Genomic DNA, 27,588 nt, shown 5'->3' on the forward strand with positions numbered 1-27,588 from the left:
CTACTTAAGGAGAGCTTAACACCCTGGGGTTACTCTCAGAGCCTAACTGATCTGGGGGAAGGGAACTACCCAACTCCAGTCAGCTAGCCTTCCTCTTGGGAGAAAGAAAATAAAATACCTAACTCCAGCCCATGCTAGCCATCTTTTCCCATCTAAAGTAAAGGGAACTTTTTGTAATACTTGTCAAGTTCACAGTCCAGAGGCATAGGCTTACTAAAGGTCTGAGACTTAATCATAGGACTATAGAATGCTTCCCCTTCCCCCACACTTCACCACTGCATTACTAAAGGCCTATTTACAGCAGTTCCTTTATCCAGGATATCATATCTGGATTTCAAGGAAAAGGTGTAAGATGTACTAAAAGGCAAAAAAAACACAGTTTGAAGAGACAGAGCAAGCGTTAGAACCAGACATGGCGAGGGGTGTTGGAATTACCAGACTGGGAATTTAAAACAACTATGATTGGGGTGCCTGGGTGGCTCAGTCGATTAAGTGTCTGACTTTGGCTCAGGTCATGATCTTATGGTACGTGAGTTCAAACCCTGTGTCAGGCTCTGGGCAGACAGCTCAGAGCTAGGAACCTGCTTCACATTCTGTGTCTCCCTTTCTCTCTGCCCTCCCCTGCTCATGCTCTATCTCTCTCTCAAAAAAACTAAATAAACATTTTAAAAAATAGGAAAAACCCCTGTGATGAATATGCTAGAGCTCTAATGGGTAAAGTAGACAGCATGTAGGAACAGATGGGCTGAATGATGGAAATCCTAAAAAAGAACCAGCAAGAAATACTAGAGATAGCACTGTAACAGAAATGAAGAATGCCTTTGATGGGCTTACTAGTGCACTGGACACAGCTGAGGAAAGGATCTCTGAGCTTGAGGCTCTGTCAACAGGAACCTCCAAAACCAAAAAGTAAAGAGAACAAAGACAAAAAAAAAAAAAAAAAAAGAATAGAATATACAAGGAGTTTGGGGCAACTACAGAAGGTATAACATATGTATAATGGCAATACCAGATGGGGAAGAAAGAAAGGAATGAATAAATATTTGAAAAAATAATAATGACTGAGAATTTACCCCAAATTAGTATCAGACACCAACCCACAGATCCAGAAAGCTCAGAGAATACAGTAGGATAAATGCCCAAAACTATACTTTTCAACCTCATTTTCAAATCACACAAAGTCAAAGAGAAAGGAAAAAAATTCTGAGGGGGGGGGGGATAGTGAAAAAAACCACCTTACCTATAAAGGAACAAAGATAATATTACATCTGACTTCTCCTAGAAGCCATGCAGACAAGAAGACAGTGGAGTGAAATATTTAGTGTTGAGAGGAAAAAACACCAACATAGAATTCTGTATCCTATAAAATTATACTTCAAAAGTGAAAGAGAAATAGACTTCCCAGACAACCAAAAATTGAGGGAATTTGTTGCCAGCAGACCTGCCTTGCAAAAAGTATTAAAAGAAGTTCTTTACAGAGAAGGAAAACAATATAGGTGAGAAACCTGAACGTACATAAAGTTAGGAAGAGCATCAAAGAAAGATTAAGTGAAAATTAAATAAAAATTTAAGTTTTCTTGCTCTTAGTTGATCTACAGTTTGTTTAATAGCAATAATGTATTCAATTATGTATGCTTCTGTACCTATCTTATGCATGTACACATACACACACGCACATATATATGTGCTTATACATAAGTGAAATGAACAACAAGTGATAGCACAGCAATGGTAGAAGGGATGAGAGGGAGGAATTAAGATCATTTTGTTGTAAGGAACTCACACTACCTGTGCTATACTGCTATTTGAAAGTGGACTATAGAAGTGTATATTGCAAATTCTAGGAAAACCACTAAAAAATTTTTTAAAGAAGCATAAATAATATGCTAAGAAAGGAGAAAAGATAGAATAATATAAAATGCTCAATTAAAACCACAAAAGGCAGAAAAAGAGTAGAAGACAAAAATAGGAACAAAGAACAAGGGCAACAAATAGAAAACAGTAATATGATAGATATTAATCCAACTATCAGTAAACACTTTGAGAGTCAGTGGTCTAAGTGTACCAATTAAAAGACTGTGAGAATGGATCAAAAAATACATCTTGTCTACATGAAACCCACTTTAAATATAAAGACACATGTAGATTAAAAGTAAATACATGGACAAAAATACATCATGTTAACACTAATCAAAAGAGTGTAGGAGAAGCTAGATTAATTTCATACAGAGCAGACTTCAAAGCAAAGAAAATTATCAGAGATAATGAGGAGCATTACATAATGATAAAGGGATCAATTCTCCAAGAAGACCTAATAATCCTTAACATGTATGTGCCTAACAACAGAGCATCAAACTATGAGAGGCAAAAACTGAGAGAGCAAGAAGGAGAAATAGATGAATCCACTATCAGAGTTGGAAACTTCAACAACCCTGTATCAGAAATGGACAGACCCAGTAGGCAGAAAATTGGTGAACACCACCATCATCAGCTGGATGTAACTGGCATCTGTAGACTACTTCATCCAACAACAGCAGAATACACATTCTCCTCAAGCTCACATGGTACATTCACCAAAGTAGGCCATAATCTGGGCCATAAAATACACCTTAACAAATTTAAAAGAATATAAATGACAAATCAATGTAATTCATCAGATTAATAAACTAAAAAAGAAAAAGCATATGATTACCACAATAGATGCAGAAAAAGTATTTAACAATTCCAACATCCATTCCTTGTTAGAAAACAAACAAAAAGCTCCTAGCAAAGTAGGAATAGAAAGGAATTCATTCAACCTGATAAATCATATCCATAAAAAACCTAAAGCTAACATTACATTAATGGTAAGAGACTCAATGCTTATGAATTGATGAACTGAATGTTACGTAGTAACAAGACAATGATGCCTACTCTCACTGCTTTTGTTCAACATTAGGGATGCTAACCTCTTTGGCCTCAGCCACAGCAACTTCTTACTAGATATGTCTCCAGAGGCAAGGGAAATAAAAGCAAACATGAACTATTGGGACCTCCTCAAGATAAAAACTTCTGCATAGCAAAGGAAATAACCAACAGAGCTAAAAGGCAACCAAATGGAAATGGGAGATGATATTTGCAAATGACGTATCAGATAAAGGGTTAGTATCCAAAATCTATATAGAACTTATCAAACTCACACCTGAAAAAACAAATAATCCAGTGAAGAAATGAGCAAAAGACGGGAACAGACACTTTTCCAAAGAAGACATCCAGATGGCTCACAGACACATGAAAAGATGCTCAACATCACTCATCATCAGGAAAATACAAATCAAAACCACAATGAGATACAACCTCACACCTGTCAGAATGGCTAAAATTAACAACTCAGGAAACAACAGATGTTGGCAAGGATGCAGAGAAAGAGGAACACTTTTGCACTGCTGGTGGGAATGCAATCTGGTGCAGCCACTCTGGAAAACGGTATGAAGTTTTCTCAAAAAATTAAAAATAGAGCTTCCCTATGACTCAGCAATTGCACTACCGGGTTTTTATCCAAAAGATACAAAAATGCTGAATTGAAGGGTCATATGCATCCCAATGTTTATAGCAGTACCATCAACAATAGCCAAATTATGGAAAGAGCCCAAATTTCCATCGACTGATGAATGGATAAAGAAGATGTGGTACACACACACACACACACACACACACGAATATTATTCGGTGATGAAAAAATCTTGCCATTTGCAACAATGTGGATAGAGCTAGAATGTATTATGTTAAACAAAACAAGTCAGAGAAAGATAAATATATGATTCAGAGAAATTGTATTTTTCAGACAAAAATAAATATATGTGGAATTTAAGAAACAAAATAGATGAACATAGGGGAAGGAAAGGAAAAATAATATAAAAACAAGGAGGCAAACCATAGGAGACTCTTAAAATACAAAGAACAAACTGAGGGTTGCTTGAGGGGTGTTGGGTGGGGGGATGAGATAAATGGGTGATGGACATTAAGGAGGGCATTTGTTGGGATGAGCACTGGGTATTATATGCAAGCAATGAATCACTAAATTCTACTCCTGAAACCATTATTGCACTATATGTTAACTAACTTGGATTTAAGTAAAATTAAAAAAAAATACAGATGCTAGCCAGTACAATAAGCAAGAGAAATATAAAGCAACCAGATTGGAAAGATAGAAGTAAATTGTCTCTATTCACAGACAATAAGATCACCAATATAAAAAATCTAATGGAATCTACAAAAAGTGATTAATAAGTGTGTTTAGTAAGGTTGCAGGATACAAGTTCAGTATCTAAAATCAATTGAATTTCTATATTCTTTATCCTAGCAGTGAACAATTTTAAATTGAAATTTTGAAAAGAATATCATTTACAATAACATTGAAAACATTGAAATACTTGGAGAAAAATCTGATAAAATGAAAGACTTATGCGTTGGAAACTACAAAACATTGCTGAAAGCAGTTGAAGAAGACCTAAATACATGTAGAGGTGCACCTTGTTAATGAGTCAGAAGACTTGATATTGTCAGTTCTCCTTTAACGGATCTGTATGTTTGATGCAATCCCGATCAAAACCCCTGTAGGCTTTTTTTGTAAACAAAGTCGTTCTAAAATTCGTACGTAAAGGACCTAGAATATCCAAGACAACTTTGAAAATGAACAAAATTGGAGGATTCACACTACCTGACTTCAAGACTCATTACAAAGCTACAGTAATTATTACAGTTGTGGTACTGTCATAAAGATGAATGAATTAGTGGAACAGAATGGAGTCCAGAAACAGATCCATATATATATATATATATATATATATATATATATATATATGAACAACTGATTTTTCAACAAAAGTACAAAGGCAGTTTGGTGGATAAAGGATAATTTTTACAAGTGGGGCTGGAACAATTGGATATTCATAAGCAAAAATGAACTTGGGTTCCTACCTTGCATCAGCATATACAAAATTTAACTCAAAAGGGATGGTAGACTAAATGTACAACTGAACATAAAAACTTCTAGAAATAAACATAGAACTATAAAACTTCTAGAAGAAAACATGAAAGAAAACCTTAGAAATCTCGGGTAAGGCAAAGATTTCTTAGCCCCAACTCCATAAGTACAATCTGTAAAAGAACAAATTGGTAAATTGGGCTTCATCAGAAACAAAAACCTGCTTTTCAAAATACACTATTGTGAAAGTGAAAAGATAAGCTACGGTTTGGGAAAAAATACTGGAAATAATCATCTGATATAAGACTTGTATCCAGAATATGTAAAGAACTCTCAAAACTCAATAATAAGAAAACAAACAACCCAGTTTTTAGCAGAGCAGATTTGAACAGTTAACCCCGAAGATACAAAGATGGCAAAGAAACACATAAAAAGGTGTTCAACACTAATACCCATTAGGGAAATACAAGGAGATACCACTACACCCCTGTCAGAATGGCTAAAATGAAAAAGGTTGATCATACCAGGTGTCACTGAGGATAGGGAGGAACTGGCACTCTCATAACATTGCTGGTGGGAATGTAAAATGAAACAGCCAATTTGGAAAGCACTTTTGTTTCTTAAGACGTTAAAGTACACCTATCATATGATCCAGCCACGCTACTCCTAGGTGTGTATCCTAAAGAAACAAAGCATATGTTCACATAGACAAGCAGCTTTATTTGTAACAGCCCCGGACTGGAAGCAACTCAAATGTCGATTAATAGGTAAATGGATAAACTGTGGTGCATCTAATGGAATACAGCTCAGCAGTAACAATGGATAAATCATCAATACATCCAACAGCAAGGATGATACCCAAATAGGCCAAGTGAAAGAAGCCAGATTTAAAAAAAAAGTACATACTGTCTAATTCCATTTATGTAAAGTTCTGGGAAATGCAAACTAATGTATAGTGTCAGAAAGCAGATCAGTGGTTACCTGGGAACACGGACACAGAAGGAAGGATTATAAAGCATGAAGACACCTTTCAAGGGTGATGAATATCCCTCTTTTCATTGTGGTGATGGTTTCATGAAACTCATCAAATTATCTGCTTTAAATATGCGCACTTACTGTATGTCAACTATACCTCAATAAAGCAATTTTAAAAGATACTAATGGCAAAATCTAGTAGACCAGACCACTCTTACTATGTGCCCTGAGCTAGTTGCTGTACCTCTAGTTCCCTAATCTATAAAGTAGGAGTGATATTGCCTTACTCGTAGGGTTGTTGTGACAATTAAAAATAACATATTTGGTATGTTCTATACAAAATGGATGCTCAATTAGTAACTGCAATAATACGATAATGCCTTCAAGAATAAGAAGAGAATAATCACTTGACTCTAAAATGTTCGGCTCACATATATTCCAGAGAGATTACTGTGGATGGTTTGAAGGCCCTTGGCCCTGGTTTCCCAATGGGTCATGGTTTCACATACAGTCACTTTGACTTAACATGGGAAGATCTGTTCTGCCCATTTTTCCTACTTTCCCACCTCCTCTTTGTTCCTCCTCTTTTGGCCAGAGCTGAAAGGGGAGTCCTTTAGTCTTGGCAAATGCAGCCCTGCCCTCCCAGCCACCCCACCACCTGATGGTCTCTTCGTCCTCCTTCTCATTTTGGGACCTGGAATCACATAGACTTGTAGAGATCGGTCAGCGAGAGAACTCTCCTGGGAAGATTAAGGGAGGCTGTATGTCAATCACACAGCATGGCTACTGGCTCCTGGAACACATCTTTAAGTCAGCAGTTGTGGTTTGGCTAAATATGGCTGAGGTCATCCACTCTGGCTCCTGTACCCTCCTCACACTCTGGAGCGCTCTGGCCAACGGATTCCCAATCCTGTTCTAAGAAAGTGGGAGGAGGAGGGAGACACCACCCCTGCCCTCAAAGGGTGTACAGTCCCATGACCCAGCTCAGTGAGGGAACCTAGGATGAGCTCAGAGATTGCCAAAACAAGGTGAACTGAAGTCTCAGGGAAAACGTCATGAAAAAAGAGGATGACGGGAGCCTGTCTTGTTTGTGTGCGTTGGTGTGTTTGTAATCCTCAGCCCTTCACACGGTACCTGGCACGTAAGCGGGCCTCAGTTCACACCTTTTGGTTGAACAAGTGAGTTAATGAGGAGAGCAGCAGATGGTATTGTGTCAAGTAGAGAAGAACTGGGAGAGCAGGAGCTGAGTTCCAGACTTGGGATAGGAGGGTCCATGTGGCCGGAAGAAAGGCCAGGCCCTGGGAAGAGCTGGATGTGGGGTGGTGAGGGGTGAACGGCGGGATGGAGAGTCTGAACGCTAGGTTAGGGGCCTCTCTGGCACAGGGAGGTCCTTAGAGACGCTGTAGGGGCGGCCTCGCCCATCCCCAGGGGTCCTGCTCTAAACCCCGGTTCCCCAGACGAGCTGAGCTGCCTGGAGAAGCTTGTGTTCCGGTCCCTTCTCCCACCCACAGATGGGTACCAGCTCTGAAGGGGAGGCAGAGGCCCTCTTTGCCCTATCCATGGACCCCCACTCCTGGCTGGAGGAGAGCAGAGGGGCCAACTGACAGAACGTGCCCTTTCAGCTCGCACTCAGACTCCTCATACACGTACACGTGCCACTCACCCAGGCTCCTAGTTGCTGCTAAACGTCAGGGAGCCAGTGCCAGAGCCAACCAGAAGACTAGCAGGGCCTCTTGTCTGAGCCAGTCTCAAGGAGCAGCCAGAGGAACAGGCTGTGGTGACCCTCGGGCCATGCATGCAGCGGCCTGAGCTGGCTGACTGCTGACCTGGAGCTGGTGTGAACTGAGCAGGGCCAGGACCTTCAGGGCAGATGTGCCGGGGCCTCCTGCTGCCCTCTGACCTGGCCTCCTATTTTGAATGCTTAGAACTCTCCCTTGTGCCACTTTAGAGCACTCAGCATTTCCAGAACCAGTCTGCAACTTGAGGAAAAGTTACTTCATCTGGAACCAAATGGTTTGCCATTTGACCAGCGCTCGGAGGGTGGGTGTTCGGTGCACCCCGTTAGACCCTCCAAGGCAGCTTGGTTATTGCCCCCAGACCTGGGTGGGCAGTACCCTCCCTTGAAGGTACATTCCTGACTGATACCCCAAGGACTGTGCTAAAGGAATGTTTCAAGCAAAGAAAGAGCAACATTTCTTTCTGCCCAGACATCAAGAAGTGGGCTTTCCTCTGGTTAGACAGATTGGAGCACAAATCCTTTGACTCAAGGCTTCTTGATCTAGCGCTCTGAACTGGACAAGAAAGAATTCCAATCTCTTCTCTTTGCCATTCAGCAAAGGATCCCTCGTCTCCACCCCCTACTTCCTGGCTGTCCCCCACAGAGCCTTGTTTCTCCTGCCCTGGTGCCCCGGGCAGCAGCCACAAGCCTGAGCATTGGACACGGAGCTTGGAAAGCCCCCTCCCCGGAATGTGCATGCATTTTCAATGGCTGTGCCTGTGTGTGTGTGTGTGTGTGTGTGTGTGCGCGCGCGCGTGCGCGCACGCACAGGTGTGTGCGTGTGTGTGGATTTGCACGTAAGTGTGTGTGACAAAAATCGCTTCTGGAGCATGTTGCCCTCTGTCTGCCCATCCAGGTTACTCCTCGCTGCAGGACGAGCTGCTGTCCCCTGCCTCCCTGCAGTACGCACTTCCCTCTCCGCTGCGTGCAGACCAGTACTGGAACGAGGTGGCCGTCATAGATGCCATCCCATTGGCGGCCACGGAGCATGACACCATGCTGGAGATGTCTGACATGCAGGTGTGGTCTGCAGGCCTCACACCCTCCCTGGTCACTGCTGAGGACTCCTCTCTGGAGTGCAGCAAGGCCGAGGACTCTGACGCCACCGGCCATGAGTGGAAGCTGGAAGGGGTGCTCTCCGAGGGACCCCAGGGCCCCATGCTGGGCTCTCTGGACCTTGTGGAGGATGACACAGTGGATTCAGATGCCACAAATGGCCTTATCGATTTGCTTGACCAGGAAGAAGGTCAGAGGTCAGAAGAGAAGCTGCCAGGTCATAAGAGTCAGGAGGACTCCACAGGTGTAGGTCAAGACTCAGAGAATGAAGTGTCTCTTGTTTCAGGCCAGCAGAGGGTGCAAGCCCACATCACAGAATCCCCCAGCGTGAGTCGGGTGATGGAGACCAGCCAGGACAGGTAAGGGCCGGGCTGCCGTGACAGGATACGTTTCGTCTTCCTGGGCTTCGGGCGAGATGGTGCCTGACAGTGAGTACAGAGGGAATGCTCAGGTGCTGCCGCTGACCTTGACCCTGCGCTCTAACTGCCCAGGAGCAAAGCAGCTCAGCATGGTGCCGGCTGGCCTGTGAAGTCACCCAGCCCTCGCTCAGCCCTCTGTCCTGTAGGAGTGGAGCAGTGATCTGTAAAGGCCAGTCCTCAACCAGGATGCCCCTGGGTGTGGCCAGCAGGGGAGAGGCCGGGGCGTTGGGACAGGGAAGGGTGCTAGGAGAGAGAGATTGTAAGGCTTGGTAGAGCCACCTCTTCAAAGTGCAGCTGAGGGTAGGTGCCCTGGGCCCTTTCTGTTGGGTGCTTGCTGTTGAAGACCATATTTAGAAACCCAGAAGCAGCAGGGCCCAGGGAAGTTATTCAGGCAGTCTCACACCCTGCGTGTGACCGAGCTGATAATGGCGCCCCCTTTGAAACTGTCCCCCTTTGAAAGTGTGAGGCTGGTGGGCTTATTGGGGCAGGACAGAGCTTTCATCTACTGAGAGATGGGTGATTCTCCTGGGCTGCTCCTGTGCCTGTAGCGGGACAGCGGCTTGGATGGTTCAGGCAGAAGGGCCTTCTGCAGATGCTGTAGAAGCCCAGGCCCGACTCATGTCCATGGCAGTGGGCCCACCATACCCTAGGGCTGGGCAGAATGTGGAGGGTCACTTTGGCCTTCCTGGACTGGCATAGGAACTGGGCCACAGTGGCCCTTTCCTCCATATCACTTCCTAGATTTTCCCTAAAGCAAGGAGAGAGTTCACATGCTCCCTGAAGGCTGTGCACAGCCAGCACACCCAGGTTGCTCAGGTCTGGCCAGGCCGTGGGAAATCTGTTCTCACTTCCTCTTCCCACCCACATCCCCCCTCAGACCCTCTCAGAAGCCCAGTCTGACCGGGTCCACTCAGTGTGACCCAAGTACCGACGTAGGAGGGAAGAGAAAGCCATTTACAAGAGGAGACAGCAGGGATTTATTTTGTTTGCGTTTTGTTTCCTAAACGAATCCTTTGTTTAGTGGGGAGAATTGGACAGACTGAGTAGAGTGAAATACTGGCATGCCTGTGACAGAGGCCATCACCCAACAACCTGTGGTAACCATTCATTCAGCAGGCATTGAGGGCACACTATGTGCCAGCCGCTGCACCACTGTCCCAGCAGGGCCACCAAATGGGGAACCGGAAGGCCTGGTGCCGGTGCGGGGTGTGGTACAGCTTGGCTCTCTGTCCTTGGTCAGCCCTCCGGTGGGGACAGATGAATGTCATTCACTCACCCAACAGTACGTATTGCGTGCCTACTGTGTGCCAGGCACCTATAAACGTGCCTCGGTGCTGGAGATGTGGCATTGAACAAAACACAGAAAAGTCTCCCATCTGCAGAGAGTGTGTGGTCTAGTGAGGAAATGGACAATAAATGAGATAAAGCCAAATAAATGGAAAGTATTTAAAAGGTAAAAGTTAGATGATAGTGCTAAAAAGGAAAATAAAGGAGGGAAGAGGGTGGGATGCACATACCTGTGTGGAGAGGGGATGGCCAAAATGAGGGATTGGGTAGCAGGGGAGGCCTGAGTCTGTGACGTTGGAGTGAAGACCAGAAGGAATTAAGGGGTGAACCATATGAATACCAGAGGGGACATATCCAGCAGAAGACCCAGCCAGTGCAAAGGTCTTGTGGTAGAACATGCATGGCCTAGTCGAGGACCAGTGAGAAGGTCACTGATCACAGCAGAGTGATGGAAGGAGCTAATGGGGCCAGACACGTCCAGCCTTGAGTTCCTAGAAAGACTTTGGCATTCATTGGGTGGGATGGTGAGCCACTGGAGGGTTTTGAGCAGAGGGAGTGAGGTGATGTGGCAGCTGCCTTGAGAACAGCCTGACAGGGCCAGGGGTCAGGCAGAGGCAGGGAGATGAGCCAGGAGGTAAGAGTTGCTACTAGTATGGACCAAGATGGCGGCAGTGCTGGTGGTAAGAAATGATTGTGTTCAGGTTATATGCTTGAAAGTTGAACAAACAAGAGGTTTGCTGACAAATAAGACATGGAGTGTGAGAGAGAGAAGTCTAAGAGTTCCCTAGTGTCCTTGACCTGACAACTGGAAGGATGAAGAGGCTATGTAGTGCAGGGTGGGGAAGACTGGGCAGAACAGGGGCAGCGGGGGGGGGGGGGAAGTCAGGAGTATGGATTTGATCGTGCTATCCCTGAGATGCCTGTTAGAGCCCCCCAGAGCAAAGACGTTCAGGAGGCAGCTGCGCATATACATCTGCAGCTTGAGGAAGAGATTCTGTGTGCACACCTGGGCATCATGAGGACACAGGTGGGATGTGAAGCCATGGATTGAACGAGCTCACTTAGGAAGTAGATGTAGGTAGAGATGAGGTCTGAGAACTGAGCCCTGAGGTGGCCCAGTGCTCAGAAGTCAGAGAAATTAGGAGAAACTGACAAAGGACATTGAGAAGTGGTAGCCAGAGAGAGGGGAAAACCAGGCAAATGTGGTATCCAGAAGCCATAGAAGATTGTGTTTCCATGGGGAGAGAGTGGTCGCCTTATTGGATGAGCACTGGGATAAGGACTGTGGAGTGCAGGTGGCCTGGAGGGCTGGAGGGAGGCAGAGGAGGTGATGGGCATGGAGACCTGGGTGACAGCCATCAGTGTGAGCCAAGTGCCTCAGGAGCCCAGGGTGAAGAGCCAGCCACTTAAAGGGATGGGCCAATGGCACTGGCACCCGTGGCCCTCTCCACCTGGACAGCAGGAACGGGCCACTTGTGCCTCTCTGGACAGGGCAGTCAGCTATGTGCTGACCATGTGTAATTGCTCATGCAGTCCCGTCCCTTGGGTGTGCAGTATGGGATGCGGAGCCAGCACTCTGGAGGGGGAGGGTATCTGAGCGGCCAGAGACTGAAGGGCGACCCAGTGCCCTTTCTCTCTTCCTGGACCCCAGATTGCAGGACTGGGAGGAAGAAGGCTCCATTGTCTCATACCTACAAGATGCTGCACAAAGTTCCTGGCAAGAGGAGGTCGTACATGGCCCACACTCATTCCAGAGTACGGTCACCACCATCAAAGAGCTGGAGCCCAGTGGGTCTCAGGAGTATGAGAAGGTCCTGATGTCTGCAACTGAGCACATTTGGGAGGAGCAACCAGAGGCTGAGAGCCTGCAGGCCGACAGGGAACGGAGACGACAAAGCCACCAGGAGTGGGTGCAGGAGGCTCGGAGCACTTTCTCCCAGATGGCAGAGGTGAGACGCCCACAGAGGCACCTGCTGATGCCTGCCAGCACTGGAGGGGCCTGAGGCCCAGGGCAGCCTCTCATTCCATCAAGGCCCGGGCCAAGCATGCTTCCTTTCTTTAAAAGTTGTGGCTGTGACTTCACTTTCTCTAGAAGCAAGGATACAAAGCCCCGGTCTCTGCTGAGGGAAGGAAGTAACATTCACGGGGCATCCCAGGCACACAGCCTATGATGTCATGCTCACACTGCCTCGGGTCTCTGTTGTCATTCCCATGTGGCAGCTGACGGTCGAGCCGCTTGTCCAAGGTCACAGGATGAGAGGCAGGCTTTGCAGTTAGGTCTGGCTGATTCCCAAGCCATGGTTTTTGTTTGTTTTCTTTTTCCGTGGTGTGTTTTAGGAAGGGTGTAGAGCAGAGAGACCTGAGTGTTAGACTGACTCTGGTCCCACCATGGTCAGTGTGGCCACGGACAAGCCACTCTCTTCTCAGCATCTGGGTTTCCTCATTGGTAAAAGAGGAGTGAATGGATTACCACCAAGGTGCACTGGCTCAGGAATTCTGTGATCCTGTGGGGGGCTCCGCAGGTGGACCAGGAGAGGCCTGCTGGCCTCGCTCCTGACTTCTGGTCTCTGCCTACCTCAGGCCTGCCTCCTCTGTTTGGGTTTGCCCTGCTGTACTTACTATCTGTTTGCTTTAGCTTCACTCCCCTTTCACATTCTCTTGCCCCCCAACATTCCCACTCCCGTAGACATCCATTTTAATGTGTTTTTGGAAAAATTTTTTATTTTGAAAAATCGCAAATAAATACAAAAACAGAATAGCATATTAATTTCCATGCACACTCCACCCAGGCTGTACAGTTACCCAGTTATGGCCAATCTTGTTTCATCTATACCTTCTCCACTTTTCTCTCCCCCAACGTATTATTTTGAAACAAAATACCCAGATACCTTATTAAGCTGTGCCTTTTTAATGTATGCTCTTTTATAAAATCTGCATGGCCATTCCGTGCATATGCATTTTTAGCGTGTGCATAAATGATGTGTTCTGCATCTCATTTGGTTTCTTATGGTTCAGTCAGCACTGTTTCCTCATTTGGGAGCCCTTTCCTCTTCTCTCTCCCCTCTGCTGCTTTCTCTTCTCTCTCTGCCCTACCTGAACCTGAGCCCTAGCAGGCACCTAGGGGCCCCCACGACCAGGTTAGCTGCACAATAGTGCTGGGCTGCTGGCTGCAAAGAACTGCTAGGAATCCAATATGGTTTTATTTAGATACTTCCCTCCAAGTATGTGACTTGGACAAGACAGGCAGCTGTGTCCATTTTTAACCCCAGACCACCCTGTGCATTCTTGGCCATCAGGCTAGCCTTTGGCACTTCTACTGCTCCTAATAGCAAGCACTGGGCTGAGAGCATGGGTGCTCTTAACCGGGTCTATGATCCTGAATCCTTGGGAAAGAGAAGGACGCCAGGAGCCTTCTTATGCATGGCCCCTCTGCAGTCAGCCTTTGGTCATGGGAGGACTGGGGAAAAAGCAAGGGCACTCTAGGGGGTCATGAGAAAAACCTTCTAGGTCATAGGGTCCAACTGCCTCATTTATCATTGAGGAAACTGAGGTTCCAGAGAAGCTTCTCCAGGGTCACACAGTGAACCAGTGTCAGGGCCAGGGGAGTCCGGATCCCGTTTCCCAGTCGGAATGAGTGGCTATGAAGGGCCCCCAGGCCTGATGCCTTCCAAATCTAGGACAGGATTGGATGTTGTGGGTGAGCTGTTGTCCTCGTCATCTGATGGGACCCCAGAGATGATAATGAGGCCCATTGAAGGCAAGGGTTTCCAAAGAGCCCATTTACTAGTATTTCCAGTAAGTCTCTGGAAACACTGACAGAGAGATGCCCTCCAATTTGGAGCCAGGAAGGCAAGCCTGAGATGACTGTAGGACATTCTCCTCTGAGACCCCAGATGGAAATATCTGAAGTTGGACTCTTATCTGGGCTAACGGTGAATGCTCTCCAGTGCCCAGCTCCTTTGCATGTGCCATGGGCTTTTATTTTTTCCAGGTGCTTCCTTGTTGAAACAAGGCAGTATTGTGTAGTGATGGGAGTTTGAAACTTGAGTCATTTCCTTACTCTTTTACCAGGCAAGTTATTTAACCTCTCTGTGCCTCTATTTCCTCTGTGTAAAATGGAAAAATGGCAGGGTCGTCGGAAGGCTTAACTGGGTTAGTGTATGAAATGCACGTAGAATCCTGCCTGCCAGCAGTACTCACTCCTAGTCGTCCCTGTTTTACAGAAGGAGGAAACTGAGGCCCAGAGAAGGTACCCAGGTTTCCCAAGCCCTTACAGTGAGTGAGTTACAGGGTCAGCTGGCTGTGTCCCAGATCTTTGTTCCCTGTTACTCAAAGAGGAACAGCTTGATCCCGAAAGTGAAATTCCTTTCTGCGGCAGCTGCTGCCCGCTGCATTTGTGAATCAGCTCTGTAAAGACAAGCTTAAAGCGCATGGTTCCTGCTCGTGGGCGTTGACAGCCCGGCATGGGAAGAGCCTTTGAGGACAGGCCTTAAATAGACACACCAGTTACACGCTTACGTTTAGGGTTGCTGTGCCCGGTAAAGGGGGTGGGGAGTGCAGAGGGCCCTCGGGGCTGATGGGAACTGCAAGGGCTTCCAGGGGGCCCCACCACCAGTGTGGACCCCACTGGGCTAATTTGGCTAGGCCTGAGCAAATCACTCATCCCAGGGCTATTTTTGAAAGAAACCCCTAACTGTCTGTCCAGGGTATTAGCCAGTCCCATCCCTGCGCATGGGGGTGAACTCCGTTCTCATCACGGCAGTAACAGCCCAGGGAAACACACAAGTAGCCACATTCTCTAACAGCTTTCCTGGAGTCCCCGAAAGGGAACATGTTCCTGGGCAGCACTGCCTGTAGTTCGCATAGGCCTGGAGGGCAAGAGCACAGGGCGGGGCACCAGTCACTCACAGAGTGACTTTGACATGCGCTTTCAGTGCCCAGGACAGGCGCACCTGCCAGCTCCCTTCTAGCCCAGTTGGACAGCCCCAGCAGCTGGTTTGGGGAGCTAAAATTATCGAGGCCTGATGTCACCCAGGCGTGAGGGCAGAGCCTAGGGCAGCTCAGCAGGAGGGCACTCAGCGGGGCAGTTGTGGTGAGGGGCCGTCCAGTCTCCTGCGGAGAGAGAATGGAAGGGGCCCCAGGGGCACTCAGGAGTCCCAGAGGAGAATGAGAGACTGGACCCCCACAGCGGCCGGACCCCTAGTCCTGCTAGTCCCTGGAGGGCCCAGCTGCTGAGGAGGTGAGGATGTGGACTTTCATCACCCAGCTCCTGGTCACCCTAGTGCTCCTGGGCTTCTTTCTGGTCAGCTGTCAGAACGTGATGCACATTGTCAAGGGCTCCCTGTGCTTTGTGCTGAAGCACATCCACCAGGAGCTGGACAAGGAGCTGGGGGAGAGCGAGGGCGTGAGTGACGACGAGGAGACCATCTCCACCAGGGTGGTCCGGCGTCGGGTTTTCCTGAAGGTAACCACCAGGCAGGAGGCAGGGCTGAGGGCACGGCACTGCCATGTGTGCGGGCAGCAGCTGGGGGGCGGTGCGGGACCCCACGTCAGGGGACGGGTGCGGATTCTGCACAGCCCACTGCGCCACGGTTGCACCGGAGGCTCAGCTCCGGGACTTGGGAGGCCACACTCCCGGCCTCAGTGTCTGTGGAAGGGCTTTCTACACTGGAAAGTGCTGTCGAAATCAAAATTAGGTGCCTCGCTTCCCACCTCAGGGCCTCCTCTGTAAAACTTATGTAACCAGCCCGGTTTTGCCTGCTCCCTGTTGAGGGTATCAATCTCGTAAGCTTGGTGCTCCATCCCATCTTCGGGCCCCACGGCCCCCAGGGGCACCGCTCGCGCTTGGAGCTCTCGGTTTGTGTGCCACGACTTGCTGAGTTGGAGTTTCCTGCCGCGGTGGGGATTTGTCCGTCTGTGGCTGCTGGCTCCCACTCTTTTCTTCATCCACCACCTCTTTCCCAGACTATCCGCTTACTAATACTGAATTTTCTCCTTTTCTCCAATCCTAGGGGAATGAGTTTCAGAGTATTCCAGGGGAGCAGGTGACAGAGGAACAGTTCACAGATGAGCAGGGCAACATTGTCACCAAGAAGGTGGGTGCACAGAGTCCTCCTGAGCTGGAGAGACACAGGGGGCTAGATGGTGCTGGACTCACCTCCCAGCTTCTCGCTGCTACCCTAACAGAGAGTAAACATGGCTACAAAGAGACAGGTTCAGGTGCCAGGAGCTCTGGTCTTCTGAGGTCCGGCATGACATTCCTCAAAGCTACTTTACTGATTCAGCCTGAATTCAGCTCCTGCTACTTGTTCCAGAAGGACCAGGCTCCATGGAACAGCCCAAACCTAGTCCAGCAACGTCTAGCCCTGAAAACAGCTGTAAGACAGAAAGGTGGTGGCCCCCGAACTACCATGGGCCTGTGAAACCAAAAGGGCTGTGGAGGTGCATTGAATGGGTAGCAGATTTTAGTTCAGTAGACCTGATTTTGCCTGTCAGGTTTTGGGCACCGTAATAGGCATGGGCAGAAGGGAGAGGAGGAGCAAAGGGAAGACCTTGTATGGGTTTCCACTGTGGTGCTGCTCCCGCTATTGAAGCAAGACCACTCAGGTGGCCATCTTTCCTCTTACAAAATGTGCTTCATGCAGACAGGGACTGTGTCTTATTTTGTTTTCATCTCCCAGTCCCAGTACATGGGAGGTGCAGAGGAAACAGTGTTGGAATATTCAGGTGACTGAATAAGGGAACATAATTGCATGGAATACCATAGATGAAAAGGAAATACGCTTTGCCCTCAGGAGCTCACAATGCACGGAAGACAGTGACCTTCCAACAATATGAAGAGGCAAACTCTGATCATTAATGAAATCGGCTAAGACCCATTTGCAAATTCTAGCCCCTCTGAGGCTGCCCAGAGCCTGTTTTCCACACAGTGATGGGGGGGGGGGGTGGTCACAGACCAGTCCCCATTCTTGGCCACTCATGGAAGGGCACCTTAGGACAAAGGACAAAGGCTGCCTGTCCCCCAGATCTCACTCCCAGGGACCTGCTCTTCTCATCCTCTGTTTCAATGGCTTCACGGGCCTTTTCTCCCTTCCCTCTCTCTTCCAGATCATTCGCAAAGTTGTTCGGCAGATAGACTCATCTGGTGCTGATGACACCCAGGAGCATGAGGAGGTGATTGCTGAGGGGCCCCTGGAGGACCCTAGTGAGATGGAAGCTGATATTGATTACTTTATGACACATGCCAAGGTACTGCGGCGGCTGCAGCCTCCCAGAGGCTCTCGCCCTTCTGAGCGCCTGTCACTTCTCCCAACTGCTCACCTGTGCACCCGCCCTCTCTGGGCTCCAGTCTGCACCATGCTCACCTCCTGTGGTCTCCCCTGTGCCTCTGTCCTCTATGGCAGGCAGGGTTTCCACGGCTGCCGGAAGTGCTGTCGTTCTCATGCCTACTTTCTGCCTGTCTCTCTGTGTGATCTGTCCTGCGTTCTGTCTTTGCTGCTGTCTCCAGGTGGAGCTGAGAGGGAGTAGCCTGCAGCCGGACTTGATAGAGAGCAGGAAGGGGGCTCAGATAGTGAAGCGGGCCAGCCTGAAAAGGGGCAAGCAGTGATCTCTAGCCCCTCCCCTCAAATGGCCTCTTTGGAGGTAACACCGTCTTTCTGCATCCTTTCTGCATGGCCTGGTCCTCGTGGAGTGGCTGGTCCTGAGAATGGCTGCTCACTTGCTCATGTCTCCCCCTTCAGCAGGGGAGCTCACCCCTCGGCCACCCCCAGCATCATGCAGAAGGAACAGTGGTGCTGTGGCCTTGAGACACAGATTCTTGTTTCCCAACCTACTAACTGTGTCTCTGAATCCCTGTCCTCCTAAAGAAAACAGCAAACAATACCATCTGCTGATTACCTCTCTGGGGGTGCAAAAAATACAGATTTGAAAAAAATGCCTTGATGAGTGAAAGCACTCAGTAAATCTCAGTAGCTGATATTATCCTGAAAGCCAAGCTATGGGGATCTGGGATGGGTGCATGGCGTGCGTGAGCATGCGTGGCCGAGGAGCAGGGGTGTGCGGTGATTTGCAATGAGGGAGGGCCATGAAGACGCTGCAGCGAAGGCTCTCCAGTGGGCCCGTGCGGTGCTGGGGGCTTCAGCGGCCAGCTCTGACCTCCGTCCTCCCTGAGGGATCCTGTACTGAGCTGCCCCGAGGCCGTTTGCTGTGCCCAGCTCGGGGCAGCTCAGTACAGGATGCATCGGGGTGGGAGTCGGCAGGAAGCAAGGAAGTGTTCTGGCCCCAGCACAGCACTAACCAGCCTGTTGCCATTTCAACCCCCAGGGTGTGGTGGCTCTGGGCCAAGAGGAAAGCAGGCTCTGGCTTTCTGCCTTCAGCAAAAAGCAGGGCCACTGCCTCCCAAGCCGCCAGAAGTGCTGGCTCTGGGCTTCCCAACACACCTCAGCACTTGGGCAAAAAAAAAGAGGACTACGGATTCAGTTATAGGATAAAATTAGACCTGACTCCTCAGCAGCTTAAGGAGGTCACAGTGTTAACCCTGGCCCTGCTGAGGGGGTCCCACCAGGCTGCTGGCTTAGTGGATTAACCATGATGAGCCCCGGAAAGGATACAAAAGTACAAATAATTTGAAGGAGCGGAGAGTGGAAGGAAAAGTGTCCTCTTGCGCCTTGTTTTCTCTATGGTAGTGGCGGCAGCAGCGGCCTTACCTTTCAGCTTCTGTTTGGCTCCGGTTTTTAGGGGGAGGGGAGGAGCCTAAGATTTCTTCATTTTAATTTTCTGTACATGATCTGCAAGGGTGGCTGAAACTCCCAAAGGAGATACGGTTCTGTACCAGTGCACGTGGGTGTCAGGAGACCCAGGCAGCCTGGCTCCAGCACAGTGCCGGGGCCTCTGCTAAGAACGGGCGAGGGAAGTTTGGGTGGGGACAGTGGGGAGGGAGCCAGTGTGGAGGCAGGCTCCTGCCCAAGTCCCAAGTGGCCTGCAGTGCCCTGCCCCCCACCCCCCCACAGGCCCCAGCAAGACTAGGGCTGCAGAGCAGACGTTGAAGGGCAGATGGTCCTCTGACCCTCAGTACTTACTGCCACCCACTCACATGCATGTACCGTCAGCCCTTGGGACTCATGGATTCCACACTGGCAAATTTGCCTACTGGCGAATATTTATGGCAACCCCCAAACCCACACTCACGGTGCTTTCACGGTCGCTCACAGACACACACACCGTGGCAAAAAATTGGAGTCGCCCTGGCGCACGTTCCCAGCTGAGGGCGAACAAGACGCCAGTCTGCCCCCCTAATGGAGCTCATGCTATGAACGGGTGTCCTTTTTGCAGGCTGTTGTTGAGTGCCATGTTTTTTGCATTTTTGTGCTTGTTGTTGATTTTGCTGTTTAAAATGGCTCCTAAGAGCTGTTTAAAATGGTCTTCCTAAGAGCAAGAAGGCTGTGATGTGCCCTACAGGGACAAAGACGTACGTTAGATAGGATTCACTGGCCATGAGTTAGAGCACTGTTTTGGTGGTGGGTTCAAGGTTAAGGAATCAACAATATGTATTAAATAAGGTGCCTATACAGAAGCATAAATCAAGGTTACGTATTCATTGTCTAACAAAGATGTGGCCACTAGAGGTTCACAGGAACCTAACTAGGCATTTTCCTTGAGAGCAGTGGATCAGTATTGGCAACTTTCTGGAACATGACCACTGCACAGGGCAAGAACTGACTCTTTGTTTCAGAGAGAGTGAAAGCTGGGACTTAGGAGTCTGGATTCATGGCCTGACTCATCCTTTTTCTCCAGATCCGATGCCTTGCATTAGTCATTTGACTGTCCTGAGCCTCCACCCCCATGAGGGAGATTGCACATAGTCCCTTTCACCTCAGTAGAAAGGTTTAGAAATAGTCATGGCAACTGGGCAGGCTGTCGTGAAGGGTGAAGGACACCTGCGCTCAGCGCACACGGGACTGTAGCATGACGTAGCAGGTCAGCCGGTCTCGCCACGCCTTGGCTTCCTTAGCCATAGCATAGTAGTGATGCCACTCTTCTCTCGTAGGATGGTGACCATGATGGAGGGGGCCTTTCATGTTTGTGAAAGGCCATATACATTGTCAAATGTGCACCCAACCGTGTCTCAAAGTGTCATCGACATCCTGCGTCACCATCATCCGAGAGGCAGGTTAAAAGGCGCATTCCCAGTCCTGCCCCTGACCTACTGAATTAAAATCCTGGAACTCAGGATTCTGCGTCAAGCTTCTCAAGTAATTTTTATGTGTATGGAAGAATGAGATCTGACCAATTTTGGTTTTCCTTCCAAACCTCCTAGAGGTGATGCAGCACAATTGTAGGTATGATATTGAAAAATGGGCCGAAAGGAATGATGGTTTATAGTTTGTTCAAAGATAGCAGAACACCCCCATTCCAGGTGAGACCTGAATCAACCCCCCTTACCCGTCTGATTCCTCCCAGTCACTCCCATCTTGAGAAGGATTCTGTATCTAAGGCCTGGCAGGTGGAGGGGGCTGCTTCCTGGAGGTGGGTAAGAAGCCACAGAACTGCTGTGGAGTTAAGGCCTGACTGTGTGTGACAGTAGCAGCTAGTGGGTTTTGCTTTGTGCCCAAGTATGTAGGTCTAAGAATTGGGTGTCAGTTGTGCGAGAGCAACAGTGTGGCATGGGTGGCTGGAAGGCTGTGCGGGGGCAGCCCGTAGCACTCTGGGCTGCCCGCATCCTGGGCAGGCACCGGGCCTTGGCATTCCTCTGTGTCTGTGTGGCTCTAGCTTCTGGGACTCTCAGGAAGCTGTGGCACACGGCTGCTGCTTTTTCTTGTTTTCCTTTTTTTTTTTTTTTAAGTTTATTCATTTTGAGAGAGTCAGCAGGGGAGGGGCAGAGAGAAACGGAGAGAGAATCCCAGGCAGGCTCTGCACTGTCAGCACAGAGCCCGATGCAGGGCTCGAACCCACAAACAGATCATGACCAGAGCAGAAATCAAGAGTCGGATGCTTCACCGGCTGAGCCACCCAGGCTCCCCTCTTGTCTTCTTTCTTAAGAGACGCTTTCCATTCAGACACTGTGGTTGCAAGAACTTGTGTTAGCTCTGACAGTGGAGTGTTTTAGGAAGTTTAAAAGTTAAGCAATTAGTAATCTCAATGGCCAAAGGGGCAGGAAGGCAAGGGGTCATGTTTCATTTTGCTGTTTAACTTACAGTCCACCCTACTCCCTAGCCATTGCAGGGGTATGAGTCTGGGGCTGGGGAAGCTGGAGGGGAGGGCCACAGACACTGGGTAGGGTAGGGGCAGATGGACTGGGACAGGCACTGAGCAGCACTGTCACTGGGAGTGGGCAGGGGCTGTTTTCTGCTCTCTAGAAGGTGAAACCTTTCCCTCGGGCACCCCTGGAACAAGAGGTGCAGGGTAGTGGAAGGTCCAGGGCAGTCAGGAGACTTGCCTTCCAGTCCTACCACCTGCCACCACTGGGTACTCCCACTCGCCCCCTCACTACTCCTCCCGGAGTCTCAGTTTACCCAAAGACGAGACGAGCATTTGCCATAGAATCATCTCTAAGGCCTCACCTGTCTCCTCTGCTCTGTGTCTGGGCAGAAAAGCGGAAGTGGTAAGCTCTTTTCCCTAGGCTCAAGACTTTAAGATGTCTCTTGTTTGAGGCGTGCTTAGCACTGGGGTGATGCTAGGGGACGAACCACTGGGAAGGGTAAGGCCTGGCCTTTATCCTCAGAGTGTTTCTACCCCAGCCAGGGAGATGCTGCAGTTGTGACCCAGGAAAGAGCACGAGGACAGCAGCATTTCCAGAGAGCCTAGTCAGGGTTGACATCCACATACACTGTCCCAAGCATTTTGTAGCTCTTTGAAACATCACCACAATCTAATGAGGTACATCCTATTATTGCCCTCATTTTATAGCAGAGGAAACTGAGTCACAGAGAGTGCAAGTAACACGACCAAGGAAATTGGCAGAGACAGGATATGAACTCAGGCAACCTGGCTGGCTTTAAAGTTCCTGCTCTTAACCACTACACCCTGTGATCTCTCTGAATAAAAGGTAGCAGAGGCAGCGGGGAGCTTCCAGAGCTGAGGGGAGAGAAATGAGAAGGCGCTGGAGTTATCAGGGAGGCTCCCTGGAGGAGAGGTCTTGAAGGTGGTGAGCAGAGCTTCAGCAGAGAGGGAACTGGATGGCATCCATGAGCCTCGAACTAGGCAGGAAGCTGCAGGGCAGGTTTGGAGGGCTCCGAGGAGACCAGCTTGGCCGACAGGGAAGCCCAGGCAGTGATGGAAGAGTCTTGCCCTCCAGGGCGACAGCGCTTTTGAGCCACAGCGTTAGAAGGCCTGCTGTTCCGCTTTGTAGCAGCCTCTGGCATGGAACCTAGCAGCACCCTCCCATCCCTGGAGAACCACTCAGGGTTGAGTTCACCTTGACCGCCTCCAGCTTCCTTCCTAACCACATCACCTGTAGGGCCCAGGGCAGCTCCCTGTCTGGGGACAGCTCTGCCGCAGAATGAGTTTCTGCCTTTCTCTGTCACTTCCTACCCTGCCCAGGAGATGGTCAGCTCCACCTTATTTATGTGTGCTCCTTTTCGCCATCCATCCCAAGGTCCCGCAGACAGAATCCTGAGTGGCCAGTCTTGGAAACACGGAGTTCTCACCCCAGGTTGGAGGAGGAGGCGCCATGGGGTGGCAGGAGTGGTGTCTCCTTGTGAATCCCGGGCTGCGGAATTGGGACTTCACTCTGCAGGCAGAGCTGCTGTCCACCAGCCTAAGATACATGATATCCTAGGGAGAACGCACCTGTTTTTTCAAAGATCTCTTTTGCCGCTGCAGAGCTGGTCCATGCGAGGGGCATGGGGAGTAGAGCCAGAGGCACCTGACAGTGAGAGCTTGTAGACTGTCGTCCCTTGGGGCCATGAGATCCTGAGGCTCACGTCTGCTCCATCTCTGGGTCCCCAGGACTGGCACTTACAGACATCAATGCGTGTTGGCTGAACTGAAAAAATGGAGGGCACGGCTCGCTACCCTCTTTAGCAGAAGCCCTGGCTTATGAATTTGGCCCCTTTCCTAGGGACAAGGATCTACTCATGGGGATTTCTCCCCAGGCGACTGTGGGCATGGGAGCCTTCTGCCTCCTCTCCGAGGCACAGAGCACACACACAGGAGGGCTTTCTGGGGAGGCTTGGGCAACCACGCCTAAGAGGCAGCCTCTGGGCTGGGGAGTGGGAGTAGGCAGGCTGGTATTTCAGGAAGGTCAGGGGCTCTGAGCTCAATGCCTTTCACCGCATTGCCTTGCTGGGGGAGGCTGGCCGCTTCTCCTGAATCTGACCCTGCCTAAGCAGCCAGCACAATATTCAGCATTTGGGGGTTTTGCTGGGAGCTGCATCTTTACATTCTAAGTAACTCTTTCTCTCTTTGTGTCCCTCAGGATCACACCTCGACACCCAACCCTTGAACTTCACACACACTCTGCCATGCACACAAGAGGAGAGCTGGAGCAGAGGGCTGCAGGAGTGGCGCACTGTTCCTCTAGGCTAACGGCATGATCTCTGTAAGGGACTTCCTTTAGTCTCCTATTCGCATGAACGGCCGACTGTAGACGCATGACCTACAGTCCTCAATCCTGCCTCTAGCAACGATGGATCTCTGTTGGGAATCAGGACAAATGCCTCAAGAAGGGGGGGAGAGAGAGAGAGTGATAGAAAACGAGCTCGAGAGAGCACATGAACGCAAAAGTGAACAAGGGCTCTTTTGTGGCTGGGGATGATATATTTTTTTAAATCATTTTAATTTTGACTTGTTACAGGGTACTTTTTTTTTTAACCTTATCTGTAGGAAATCCATGTGGGCTTCCTGGAAAGAAAAAAAAAAAAGGCACAAAATCAGTTTGGCACCTTAATCCCATGTCCCCACCTGCCAGCCTTCCCCACCGCCACACACCTCCATTCCATTTGTGACGTCCCCTCCGCCTCCCCAGGGGGCTGCTCCTCCCAGAAAGCTCTATATGACATTCAGGACACACACATAGGCACACGCACACACGCACACAAGCACCTCTTCCCTCTCCTCAGTATACACACAGATTTTACTGTGACGTCCGAAGCTGTATAGACTCTCCTGTGGATAAACTGGAATTTTTTTTATGTTGTCTCTCTCTCTCTCTCTCTGCCAGTCTCAGTATTAATCATCTTCCAATGGAAAATCATTAATTTAAGAGTGCATTCAGGGTTCCTTGTGTTAGGGACTTAAGAATCAGAGGCGAGGACCCCCAGGCTTAGCTGTAGGGCTCAAAGGGAGCCAGTGCCCCATCTGCAAGGGTCTTCTCTCTCAGCTGGGGGCGGGCCGGTGGCTGTCCCAGGATTGCACCAGCATGTTCAATAGAGAGGAGGTTTTCTATATCTTCAAGCACTTATATCATAGTCTGTGTTCAAAGTGTAAACTGTACAGTAATCAGCCTTGTGTATATGAAAAACAATAAATACTATGCAAACCAATAGAAACACTTTAGCAGTATGTACAAAGCACTAACAGCTCAGCTCCTGAGGACTTCTCCAGGCTGCAGGAGAAGGAGCTACAGCCTGTCTTTCAGTGAAAGAGGAAGGGAGTAGGGCTAGTTGAATGTATCTGCCAGTTCTTAGAAGTCAGCCACCACCCCCAAGGTCTCCCAGAGCCAACTTGGTGCTCTAAGTCCAGGCAGCCCACAGGATGGGGGGCCTAGGCCGGACAGCCTCAGTGCCCCCACTCTGACCAAGCCCCTCTGCCCCACTCGGAGAGGTGGGCGAGGGGCCCACTCCTGACCACGGGCCCAGGGGGAGGAGAGCCGGAGGAGGAGAGAGCAGCTGGCCACCTGGAGGCCCCGGGCTAGGACGGAGCCCCTCCTAGTCCAGGCCCTCGGTCAGAGCAGGAAGGAAGCAGACAGCTGGCTGTTCCTCGCCTCGGTGCCACCAGGGAAGAGCCTTAAAGATACACTAGAGCCTCTGGCAGAGCGAGGCCCGAATCAGCACAATCCGCCCCGCCCTGCGCGGCGGGCGCCCTCTAGGGCCCGGAGAGAGACTGGCAGGCTCTTCTCGCTCACAAGAGCCTTTGTGGACGTCCTGTCACCTTCCTCCCTGCCTCTCCTCTGAGGTGTCCTCAGACACATCAAACCTTCCAAGTAGCACAGAAGCTCCCTCACGACCGAGCCTCCACGGCCCTGGTGCCTGTCACCAGCGCACAGGTCTCCCGGCGGAGGCCGCAGGCCCCACGCGCCCGGGGCCGGCCGAGGCGCTCCGCTTGGACCGGGCGGCTTGCGCTTTGCTTTCGGGCGGGGGGGGGGGGGGGCGGCCCGGGCGCAGGGGGCGCCAAGCGTGCTCCGAGGGCTGTGTCCCGGGAGGCGCGGCCCCGGCCCCCCACGCCTTCGACCCCGCGGCGGGGCGCAGGAGCGCGGCGCTTCTCCGCGTCGGCCGGGCGCCCGCCCGCCCCGGGAAGACAGGCGCAGGGCTCGCCTCCCGTCCTCGATCCCGCGCCGTCCCCCGCAGGCCGCCGTCCCCCGTCCCCCGCCCCCCGTGGCCCCTCGTAGAGCCCAGCGTGGGCCCCGCGGCTCCAGGCTATGCTTTGGCACCTTCCGCTGCGTCTGGCATGGCTGCTTGGCCCGCCGGCCCCAGGCCCTCGGCGGCATGGCTGCGCGCTCCAGTTGCTAGTAGGAGCTGTTAGGGGAGGAGTTTGGGGTCTCCACACGATGCCTAGAGAATGCTGCAGTCTGCACATTAGACGCTTTTTAGAAGTTTTGGAATTACCTTGATTTTTTTAATTGTTATGAAAATGACTCTTTTCTTGACTCCCTCCCAAATGCTCTGTTATGGGGAGAGAACCCCCCCCCCCACTCTGATGTATAGACCATTCTCCCTACACCAGCTGAACAAATGTCAAAATTAATAAAGAAATTGACTCATGGCACAGGGCTCCATCTCTCCTTCCCGGCTCGTCCTGGGGGAATTTGAGGTGCTGGGACAGGAGTGAAGCCTGGGTTGGGGCCCCGAAGGAGTCTGGGGGTGGGATCAGTCATCAGGGAGACCTGCATCTCAGGGAGGTGCCCACTCCCCCGATACCTGGGCAGCCCCTCCATCAGAACCGCCCACTCTGGGAGAAGCCCAGAGGCTTCAAACCCCTGGGGCTGAAAGAACAGAATTCTGTCTCCTAAGCATTACCCTGAGATGGGGGCAAGTCCAAGGTAGATGGAGGCGGGTACCACAAACTCCCAGGGTGCATGGCTGGCATACACTAAGGGGGACTCCCCCAAGACCCCCCTGTGAAGGGGTCTGGCCCCTGCCCTCAATGCCACCAAAGTTCAAGAGCTTTTAAGAAAATCGTCCTGTTCCTAACTAGTTCCTAACACTTCAAGCAAGGGTGGTCACCAAGCTGGCCTCAGTTTTCTCATCTGTCAAATGGGGGAATGGATTAAAAAAAATTGCTAAAGTCTCTTCATTTTGTCATCCTGGGATTCCCAGACATGAAGCCTTTGGCAAGCTTGGCAGTAAATAAGGATCAAATCGTTTGCTGTAGCTTTTCTTCCTCATACGTTCCCATCATTAGGGGGTGACCAAGTCACAAGTCACAGGGTCCTAGGAACACTGCCAGCCCTCGCTCTGAATCTGTAGCTACTCTCTCAGTATCAGAAAAGCCACCCAGGCCAAGGGACCAGCCGACTGTGCCACCGCATCATCCAGAGGGTTTTCAAAATCACATTTTCAGGATCACGGTTGTCTGGGTGGGGCCAGGCGGCAACGCTGAGAATGGGAATTAAAGTTTCCCTGAACTCCAGGCAGCTTGGTAACACAGCCAACTCAGATGAATAAGAACCTTGTTTCTTGTTTTTAGTCTAAACTTCCAGAGAAATAACCTCCACAGCCTGTGTGAGGTCTTTCTCGCATTAACCTACATCATTTACACTACAGAGAACATGGCCCAGAGCAGCCAGTTCTACCGGAGCAGATAACAGCAGCTCAGGGAGAGTGTGGCTCTGTGTGAGAGGAGAACACCACCACCCAGAGTTCTGGGTCCAGGAAAAGGCCCTTGTAGGCAGGTCCCACCTGCCAAAGTGGGACCAGGGGGTGGTGAGAGAACCAAGGAGCCCACGGCCTGAT

The 27,588-nt window shown here is 50.0% G+C and overlaps 1 protein-coding gene across 18 annotated transcripts in view; it reads left to right on the forward strand.

The window, feature by feature from the left end:
- ANK1 (ankyrin 1) overlaps positions 1–26,399 on the forward strand; it is a 135,547-nt gene extending 109,148 nt beyond the window's left edge. For 5 of the 18 annotated variants that reach the window (XM_030312564.1, XM_030312562.1, XM_032592855.1 and 2 more), the window contains 6 exons: positions 8,575–9,133; positions 12,132–12,429; positions 16,492–16,575; positions 17,588–17,728; positions 17,988–18,121; positions 23,895–26,399. In XM_030312564.1, coding sequence (XP_030168424.1) covers positions 8,575–9,133; positions 12,132–12,429; positions 16,492–16,575; positions 17,588–17,728; positions 17,988–18,086 — 1,181 coding nt within the window. In that variant the 3' untranslated portion in view covers positions 18,087–18,121; positions 23,895–26,399. Of the gene's footprint in view, positions 1–8,574; positions 9,134–12,131; positions 12,430–15,515; positions 15,945–16,491; positions 16,576–17,587; positions 17,729–17,987; positions 18,122–23,894 lie in introns of those variants that run through there. The other 13 variants (XM_032592858.1, XM_032592860.1, XM_032592863.1 and 10 more) reach the window with 7 other exon arrangements.
- Positions 26,400–27,588: the final 1,189 nt, after the last annotated feature.

The sequence above is a fragment of the Lynx canadensis genome, chromosome B1 (assembly GCF_007474595.2).
Source record: "Lynx canadensis isolate LIC74 chromosome B1, mLynCan4.pri.v2, whole genome shotgun sequence".
In the NCBI taxonomy this organism is placed as follows: domain Eukaryota; kingdom Metazoa; phylum Chordata; class Mammalia; order Carnivora; family Felidae; genus Lynx; species Lynx canadensis.